This window comes from Melozone crissalis, unplaced genomic scaffold, assembly GCF_028551555.1.
Source record: "Melozone crissalis strain CALT ecotype California unplaced genomic scaffold, PUWL_Pcris_2 ptg000045l_1, whole genome shotgun sequence".
Classification (NCBI taxonomy): domain Eukaryota; kingdom Metazoa; phylum Chordata; class Aves; order Passeriformes; family Passerellidae; genus Melozone; species Melozone crissalis.
Window position 1 is genome coordinate 28,364,666 of NW_026535823.1, and position 9,850 is coordinate 28,374,515.

General features: G+C 59.8%; 1 protein-coding gene across 2 annotated transcripts in view; it reads right to left on the bottom strand.

Moving 5' to 3' along the window:
- The window catches only part of SSBP3 (single stranded DNA binding protein 3), a 55,165-nt gene extending 52,296 nt beyond the window's left edge, over nt 1–2,869 (bottom strand). The window contains exons 1-4 of one of the 2 annotated variants that reach the window (XM_054285663.1): nt 2,757–2,869; nt 2,571–2,643; nt 2,327–2,388; nt 1,717–1,801 (exon numbers count right to left, since the gene is read on the bottom strand). In XM_054285663.1, coding sequence (XP_054141638.1) covers nt 1,717–1,801; nt 2,327–2,388; nt 2,571–2,643; nt 2,757–2,812 — 276 coding nt within the window. In that variant the 5' untranslated portion in view covers nt 2,813–2,869. The remainder of the gene's footprint in view (nt 1–1,716; nt 1,802–2,326; nt 2,389–2,570; nt 2,644–2,756) is intronic. The other variant, XM_054285664.1, reaches the window with a different exon arrangement.
- Between the last annotated feature and the right edge of the window lie 6,981 nt (nt 2,870–9,850).

A 9,850-nucleotide genomic window follows, 5' to 3' on the forward strand; every position in this document is an offset into this window, starting at 1 on the left:
TCCGTCAGCAGCCACACCACGGAGAGGCACAAGCCCTGTGTCAGGGCCAAAACATTGCCTGGGGACACCAACCCAGAGCCACCAACCCAAAGCACAGGGCAGTGAGAATCTTAGGAGTTACCCAAAAGGTAAAGCACTTGGGGCTCTTAGAAAACTGCATTACACTGAGAATTAAAAACAATCAGGATTGTGTCTATTTACTGTAAGCTCAAAGCAACGTGTATTAAAGAAGTTTATGCGAATCATCTAATGCACTCAGGCCTATTGTTAGAATTATTACCAAGCTAAAAAAAGATTAATTTCTCTAAATACACTAAATCCTCAGACAAGATGAGGAGGCTGCTGTGGATGGAGCATTACCAGGTCTTGCTTGCTAATGTCATCTTCACCTGTGGCTCTGCTGCCCAAAGATCTACTTTTACCCTGCTCCTGATGACCCCACTGTCCCATCTGGGCTCCCAAACCCCCCATAATTTGCCCCAGAACATCCAGGAAGAGAGCAAAAGCCAACAACTGCCAGACATGCTGCTGGTTATCAGCTCTGACCCCTGGTTCAGGAGTTCACCATCTTAATCCGACCCAGTGAAAACAGGCGATGCAGACAGCGGCCGCAGGGATGGACAGACAGACAGACAAACTCCACTAGCAAATACCCAGACACACTTCTCCCAAGACCCAGCAGGGTGGAAGAGACAAGAGGCAGCTGAGCAGCCAGCTCTGGCACTGCCCATGCCCCAGGGTGGTTGCTGTGCCCAGTGCCAGCGTGTGAGAGCCGCGGAGGTCCCTGAGACGCTCGCCTGGCACCGCTCTCCAGCAAACCCTCACACATCCCCAGCCAGGCATGTCCAGGCAACCAGAAACTTGGGAAGGGAGCAAAAACGGTTTCCATACCATAGTCTCCCCGGAGCAGACAAAACCAGCTCCTGCTAGGAGGTTTAAAGGCGCTTGACTGGGGTCCAAGCCCGCAGCCAGGTGACTAATCCTTTGATGCACATTCCTCCCAACGCTGCAGATGCGGGACGGGAGTGGGCAGCCTGTCCATGGGGCAGACATGCCATGCACCCATGACAAGGGGGATCCTTTGGGACACACCTCAGATCCAAGCATGCCACCATCCATCCCTGGGTCATGCTGTCACCTCTGCAGAGAGCAACCCAAACCATGGAGAGCCAAGATGCACAATGACCAACCAACCAACGGGGGTCTGCAACCCCAGCTCCAACAAGACAACACCTCTCCCCTGCTGGGATCAAGGGAGGACTCAGGAAACCAAGGGAGCCCCCAGCCTTGCCAAAGGCAGGGAGATATTAACTGGGCCATTCAACAGCGGTTTGGGGAAATCCCCCTTCTCCTCCCCACCAAAATCCAACCCCCGCCCATCCTGCAAGGTGCCCTCAGCATCAAACATCTCACCACCACAGTGTCCTCAGCATGAAATATCTTGCCATCGACCCTCTATAAACGCTTTGTTGTCCATTGCTATACAAAACTTCTTAATTCTACCACTAACGCGAATGCCTTTAAGTGCTTAAGATAAGTATCTGAGCTCATTTACATAATTGCAACATTATGAAATACTGTTCAGTCAAATCAGAACATTGCTGGTTAAAAAAAAACCCCACGCTTTTTGCCAGTCGGTTACGTTAGGTTGGCTCCCGGTGCGCCGGAGCTCCCCAACGCCGTAATTACCGCGAGGATTAGAAACTTGTTACTCACGTAGTCATGAAAGGCTTTGGCTTCACTCGAATGTTCACAAGTGTCTCGCCTTTCGGGAGCTGCGCAGTACAGGTCCCAAAACACGCTGCACGGCAGGGAGAGACGGGAGAACAGCAGTTACTCATCGGGGATCGGGCACCCAGGTCAGCGCAGGTGAGCGGCTTCGCTGGGCTGGCACCACAGCTGGATCCAGCTGTGCATCCCAGCTTTACACTGCTGGGACCTGACCCAGGAGCGGGGATGCTGGGTGCTTAAGGGAGCAAAAGTAGCCTTCAAGAGGCAGCACCTCCAAGGGATAACCCCCGTGAGAGTTCAGACACTTCTCGCAGCCCCGCAGCCGCCCAGCCCCGCTCCCCTGGGCGCCCCAGCGGCACCGGCACAGCCCGGTGCCTGCGGCTGGCCCGGCAGCTCTCCAGCGGGAGCCCTGCCCGCCGCTCCCGCGGGGCCGGGGGTGGCTCCGCCGCGCCTCGACGCCCGCGGGGAGCGGGAGCCGGGGCGGTTCGGGGCTCGCCGCCGCTGCTGACTCACGCCACTACCGGGGCTGTACCCCGCGGGGCCCCGCGCCCCCGGGGGGCTGCTCCCACCCGCCACGGGACACCCCCGCACTTACCACCACCAGGAGTGCAGGAAGCCGGGGGGCTCGCCCAGCGTGATGTTCTTCTCCCACCGGATCTGCGGGCGAGAGGAAGACGGCGGGGGGTGGGTTGGGAGGGGGGGCGGCGCGGGCGGGGGGTGGTCGCGGGTGGGCGTGGGCCCCCACGCGCGGCGACCCCCCGGCGCCGCCGCCGCCCCGCGCAAGATGGAGGGCGGGCGTGCGGCGGCGCACAAAGGGCGCGGGGGGCGGCGGGGCTCACCTCGGACAGGAAGGTCTGCGCAGACTTCTGGGCGCCGACGTGCAGCAGGTACTCGTAGACGTACAGCGCCAGCCTGCAACAGCCGAGCGCCGGGTCGGAGGAGGAAGAGGCGCCCCGCTCCCGCCCCGCACAAAGCCGCCCGCCGCCACCGCGCCCCGCTCCCCCCGCCGCCGCCGCCGCTCTTACTTCTCCCGCGCCTGCCCGTCCGAGGGCACCGCCGAGCCCTTCCCTTTGGCGAACATGGTCCGCGCCGAGCAGGAGGGGGGCGGCCGCCGAGAGCCGCCGCTGCCGCCGGAGCCGCTGCGCCCGCCGCCGAGGGAGCGCCGGGGGCTGTCAGAGCGCCGGCCGCCGCCGCGCCCCCATCGCCCCGCGCCCGCCGCCGCTCGCTGCGCCCAACGCGCCGCTGGCCGCGCACCCGAACGTGGCCGCGCCGGGCGCCGCCCCCGCCGCCGACGGGCGCCCGCTGCCGCCAATCACCGCCCGGCGGGGGCGGGGCCTCCCCGCGCCACGCCCCGCTCCGGAGGCGGCGGGCGGCCTCCCGCGGCGGGCAGGGAGGGCGGGCGGCGGCGGCGGCGCGCGGTCCTAGAGCGCGCCCGGCTCGGCCCGCGGGCGGCGCCGCTTCCCCAGCGCCGCGCGGCGCGCGGGCCCTTTAAGGCGGCGGGCCGCGGCGCGCAGCGCGCGCTGATTGGCCGGCGCCGCGGAGACCTCGGAAGGGGGGACTTGAAACCGCCCGTCGGGGGGGCGCGGGGAGCGGCGGTGTGGCCGGGCGGGCGCTGCCGCTCCGCGGCGCCGGGCGGGACGGACCCGGCGGGAGGCAGGCACGGAGAGGAGGAAGGAGAGAGGGAGGGAGGCGGCCGGGGGCTGGGCACGCCGCCTGCCCCTCCGGACCTGCCCCGGCGGGTCCCGCCCGGCGCCGCGCACCCCGGCCCCGCGCTGCCGGCGGTCACCCCGGGGCCAGGCGCGCCCGGTGCGCGGAGCCCTGAGCGGAGCCCGGGGCCAGCGTGCCCTGGCTGCCAGCTCCGGTCACGGGGCTCGTTCGCTTCGCTGGCCTTTAAAACACGCGGGGAAAGGCACCCCCGCGGCCGGGCGGGGGTGGGCTGTGGGGACCCTTCTGTCTCTCTCCGGGGCTCGGGCAGGGCCACGCTGTCCCAGCGCACCTCCAGTTTAAAACTCAGGGCTTTGCCTCCCTGCCCCACCAACATCTGCTTCTGCAGAGCCAAACTAGCCACCAGCGCCGGCCTCGGGTGGCGGCGCCCATGGGGACAGATGTTGGAGCGGCACAAAAATAAGGGCTTCAAACAGCTCCTTCCCCCTGCCCTGGCCTCACCTCTCCCTCCGAAGTGAGTGGCTGAACAAAACCCGGCGGCTGCGCGCCTGGCCGGGGCTGTGTGCTGATGAGTTATCCCCGCTAGAACGGGGAGCCGCGCTGGAAGCGCGGGGGATGCCGGTGCGAGCGGGGCCGTGCGCTCCGTGCGGGGGCTCGGAGGCTCCGGGCGGCGGCGGGGGAGGGAGGCAGGGAGGGACTCCCGCGGCGGCGGCGGCAGCGCTGCGGCGCCCGTGGGAATGTTCACGGCCACCGGGACCTGCCCGAGCAGGGCCAAACTCGTTCGCAGGGTAAATTGAGGTTTAAATGGAACTGGGTGGGGGGGGGGAGAAAAAAAGTCTTGCAATGCGGTAGGTCGAAAAGGATCAAAACTTGCAGGCGTCCAAGATCGTCTCAGCTGGGGCTTCACCCAAGTTTTGGGTTTTATGGTGGGGGCCGGGGTGACGGTGGTGATGACAAGGCAGGCGTGAGGGGCTCTGCTCCACGCACGCCCCTGCAGCACAGACCAGAGGGACAGGCCAGACAAACCCCAGACTTTGTGTCTCCCGACCCTCTGCATCCCTCTGCTCCTCTGCTGCTCTGATGGGTTCAAAAATAACTGGGAGTGTCCCCTGGGACTGAGGCTATGGGATAAATCTGACCCTCCAGCAGCACGTGAGAAGTTCACTAAATATCCCTGGTTAAAAATAATACCATGATATCCTGTACCTCCTGCGTGGAGGTGGAAAGCACTGATGCCACTGGAATGATGGGCACCGTGCCCTCGGCAGCAGAAGGGCCTCTCCGTGCCCAGAATATTGCCCTGCCCTGCTCCTGCTCATCAGAGCTTGTTTTCTTGTAACTCTTATGATTTTCTGGGATAGGTGAGTAGGCAAAACCCAGCCACTTCCTCTCCCCAACGCTCTCTTTATGTCCCAAACTACATCTGGAGTAGTTTGGCACATGAAGCCCTGGGAAGTGAGATGGGAGATGGGATCCCTTGCTTTCCAGATGCCTTCAGCAGTCCTGTTCCAGGTGTCCAGACAGGAGTGGAGAATGTTTCTGAGATGCTCAGAGGACAGAGCAGGCCAAGAAGGTAGACAGGAAACCACCTCAGCTTTCCCTCCTCTTCCTCACAGCTGTAGTTCCCAGCTTTTTCTAGAGGAAACAGCCAAGAGCAGTTGATGAGAAACTTCCCAAAGTGCCACCAAAGTAAATTATCAACGTTGCCATCCCAGGGTGGCAGAGCCCGACCTGCCAGGTGCCAAATGCTGGCATGGCAAGGAAGGACACTCCCAGCCCGTGTGAATTCAGCGGGCACCGGCCCTGCCCTCGCATCTCCCCCGACCTGATGATTAGAGCAAATTATAAGCTGGTGCTTTGGACCAACTTAGCCAAAGATCAGAAGGGAGACTAATTTCATATCATCACCACCGCAGAACACAATTAAGTGGCTCTGCAAAGTTTTAACGCAAGTTGTGACAGGAAATTTGGGGAAAAAATAAATTCCCCACACCCAAAGCCAGCAGCTTCACCTAGCCGAGCTGCAGGAGGATGTACCGAGGCTACTGGGTGCTCCCAAGGTGTGCAGGGCCACCTGTGGGCTACCTTACTTTGGCCAGACTTTCTCTTCGTCAGGAGTTTTTCTTGGGTTGCACCAGAAGTCATTAAAAACCCCAAACCATCACCCAGCTGGTTGTTTTAAACACCTGCCCGTGCATTTCTCCCAGCTGTCAGGGTGTCTCCTATGCTGGGGCTGCATTGCATGGCATCCACCTGGTGGGCACCCAACAGATCCTGTTCCACTGAGCCCAGAGCCAGGAGAAGGTGCCTGGTGCCAGGGGGAAAAGGCAGCATCATCCCCTGGGCACAGCAAAGGGAAGGCTCAAATTTACTGCACGCCGCCAGCGGCTCCGCTGGGACTGCTGTGGGATCCCCGTGGGCAGGCTCCCAGTGGGCAGGGATGTGCAGCAGGAAGGACAGGTTTGGGAGGGAGTAGCTGTGGGAAGAGTGGCCTCTCCACGTTGCATATTAATGCTCCTTGTGCTTTAATTGCGGTGGGACCTCTCGAGCAGAGCCATTAGCATGCAATGCGGAGGAACATGTATTTTTGGGATGCCTGCCTGGCTCACAGACTCTCAGCTGTGGGGAGGGGTGGGCTGTGGGATGCAAGGAGAGGTGTCTCGTTCCCCCCCCAGCCCAGGGATGCCGCTGGAGTCGCAGCTCCTTCCTCGAGCCCCTGAATCATCCCCGCTGCCATCTGCTGCACCCTCGCTCTTCCCCACAGATGTCCTTCTTCCTTCCCCAGAAGGAGATGAGAACTGAGGACGAGGTGCCAAACACGACTTCAAACAGCATCTAATAAAACACGGGATTAATTTCTTCTGACTGGTGCTCAATGGCTCTGATTAAGCAGAGCAGGATTTAATTAGCTTGTTTGGACTGCCTGGAAGCCCGTGCCAAAGGTGGGGGAGTCTCAGTGGCTGGGTCTCCCCAGGCCCTGACCAAGAGCTCATGCAGGCCTTGAAGAGCAGAGCCCACTCCTGCCCTGTCAGGATCCTCCTTCAGGATCCTGTGACCACCCTTTACCAGCCAGGATGGGTGCCTTGGCTGTGCTCAATCCCAGTGACACCCATGGGGCAGGCACAGGGGAATGACAGGAGCAAGGTGGGATTTGGTGGGGGACACAAGTCGGTGGCCCCACCAAGAAGACACTGTTGTGTCTCATCCTCTGAACCCCGTGCCTCTTGGCACAAAGCAAACTTGCCCTGCCACCAAGACCTTGAATTTAAAGTAACCCTGTTCTCTCCCTGATTTACTACCAGTTGCTGGCTCCTCTCCTCTCCCTCCTCCTGTCTCCTTTAACCCATTTCATTATCTATGCTAGCTTAGGCTTGTCTATGTGGGAACATCACGGTGAAGTTATTGCAAAATAGATGGGCTGTGAATGTAAAGCATGGCAGCTATTCCCCAGCAGCTCCTGGCGTGGCAGCTCCCATTCCTCACCCGCAGTTTCTGCAGGCAGGCACTGCAAAGGAGCCCGGGAGCACCCAGGTGGGACACAGCTCCTGGGCTTTCCCCTGGGAAAGCTGGGAAACCATGCTGCATTCCCAGAGCTGGGGTTTGACTCTCTGGGTTCCTGTCATTGCAGAGGAGACTAACAGAGGTAGAAGGCACAAAGGGAGAAAGAGACAGAGATAAAGCTGAGGAGGACTGCTCTGTCTGAGGAGCACAGGCAACTTGCAAGCCCCAAACTCACACTTGTGGTTTGACTCCTGAGGAAAGGGGCAAAGGCAGAACCCAAAATGTCAGACCCTGGTTACGCTGACAAGGTGTCACCTCTGCTCACCTCCTGCCAGTGCCAGCTGCTCTGGGCGAGTCTGGTTCTCCTCGTTCCCACCTCCTTTGCCACTAGCCTGCATCTCCCTGCAAGGGACATTTTGCAATGAAATACCTCTCCCCACGCAAACCAGCATGCAGGAGCTGTGGTCCTGCAGGGTGACAGCCCCAGCCTGGGCTCCCAGCAGTGCTGCTGACATTCCCACGTGGTGCTGTCTGTGTCTGACCCTGCTCCTTCCCTGTGGCTGAGCTCTGGTGGCTGCCATGTGGGGCCAAGCAGGGCATGAAGTGAGGATGCCTCAAGAGGTCACATCTCAGTGCTGCCTGTCAGTCTCCCATGGCAATGGCATAGCAGGAACCCTTCCAGCAGAGCTGTGTGTGCCTGCAGACCCTACAGACGATGGGATGGTGCCCATGTTGGAGTTTTCTCAGCCACCCCACAGGACAGCCTCTAAGCTGTGCCCAACCATTCTCAAGTGAAGGGTGGCAGCCTCTCCAGAGTAGCAGCAGTTTTCAGCTGCCTTGGGAGTCAGGCAGAAGCCCCACCAAGTATCTGCAGTTCAACACCAGTGGTTTCCTCACCCCCTGCCCTGGGCAAGGAGGGGTTTAGGCAGGGAACAGGCGCCCAGCCAGCATTACAGGATCTAAATCCAGCTCTGCTGGGGCTGGTTTGAGCCTCCTCTCTGTGCTGGGGCAGAGCCTTTGGGTCCTATCTCTCCTGCTCCTTCTCCAGGCTGAGTCCCTTATCTGTCACCTCTTCCATCTGTCTCCGCCTGATATGTGCCGCCAGCAGTGCCCGAGCCAGCCGCCCCCTCCAGTGCCCTGCAATGGGGCCAGAGCCCCTCGGACACAGGGTGACCTTGGGTTTGCAGCAGACCTGCCCCTGCTGCCCCGTGGGTGCTCCCCAGCAGGGTGGAGCAGTGCCAGGTGCGTGCATGGAGCTGTAAATCTGCTGCCAGCGCGGTGACAGTTTGGGTACTTATTTTAGCAGCCTTATTTTAGGTAAAAAGCTGCTGCAGGGTGAACTGTGGTCCAACTGGCTCTGCTGCCCACGAGGGTTTCCTCCGGTGCTCCTGGGAGTTTTGTGGGAGGAAGGGGGACCTCAGGGCTATAGGGAAGGCTTTCCAGTCAGCAGCCTGCCATTGGAGCCAGTGTCCTCAGGGACACTCACCTCTGCAACATCCTCCAAGGTTTCAAACTCAGCTCTTGCTGCTTGGAAGGTTTTCTCTGGCTCTGCTCACACACCCAGCCATGCATGGCCACCTCGCTTCCCAGCAGGCAGTGAGGAGACCTGGCTGGTGCTGATCCATCCCCTGCTCTGCAGAATGCTGTATGGGGCAGACCCACACCCAGGCCATAGACCACACTCCAAAGGCAGCCCTTTCCTGCTCCCACACGGCACTGAGCACCTCTTTTTCTAACTGAAAAAACTGCAATCCAACCCATTTTATCAGGCTCACATTCTCCTGGCTTGCACCTTCTCTTTCTCCTATAGAAATGCTGTGACTGGCTCTCCCCTCTGGGACCTTCAGGCAGGGAACCGCTTCCCCCCTCCCAGCTTTTACCTTTACTGTTTTCAGCCTGGTGTCTTCCTTTTCCCTCTGAGCACTCACCGCTCATCCAGCCTGCACGACTTGCTGACCCAGCACTCCTGCCTGCTCCTCCATCCGTTTTGCCTCCACACGTAATGCACTTTCATAATCTTCCCCAGGAAGGTCGTGCAGAGCAGGTCACGGTGCTGCACTGGGGCTGTGACCGTGCAGGGCCCATCCCTGTGCACTGCCTGGGCTCCTGCACCTGGGCCTCCCTCAGCATCCACCCCACTGCTCGGCCCAGACACCTCCAGGGATGTATTTTTGGAAACCCCAAAATGCCCAGTGAGAGGGCTGCCTGCAGGAGAGGTGCTCCCATGTCGTGTCACTGGTGCCAGGGAGTTTTGCACTGAGCCAGGCTCAGTACTTAGGCTGCCCACAGCCTCCCCACATCCTGGCCCTGGCTGCTGCCAGATGAGTGGGGAGGGGGCAGGGGCTGGTGTGTGCCTGCACCAACAGCCCAGGGGACAACAGCCCAGATGTGAACAACAGCCCAGATGTGATCCCCAGCCCAGCCCTGCCAATGCCACGAGCTCAGGGAAATTTTGTGCCAAGACACTGCCCCAGTGCCTCCCTCTGCTCCCAAATTTCTTCTGGGGGTTTGCCATGCCCACAGTATGCCCATGGCCACTGCCATCATCCCACCCACAGAGAAACACGAGAGCCACTGCAGAGACTCTGCCAAAACCTTTCCTACTCTGATCAGCTCACCACAGGGCCTCGTTAGCTTAATGAATGAATTTCAAAGCTGGGCTTTCAGATGACATTTGGGCATACAGCTTTGGGCAAAAGACTTCTGGAGTGCCAGGCTGGAACACAGTCTCCATGTCTCCAAAAAATCCTCATCTTCTGGTTTCTGAGTGAAATAATAACCAAACCAGGAGACTCTCATAAAGGAAATCAGCAAAGACAACTACTTTTATATGTGCGCTTAAGTATTTAGGTCAGTATTTTTAGAATAAATAGCCGTGGGTTGGTTCCTATCTTTTCACTTTCATTTTTCACACTTCAGCTTCATTTTCCTGAAACTGGTTATACTGAAGCAG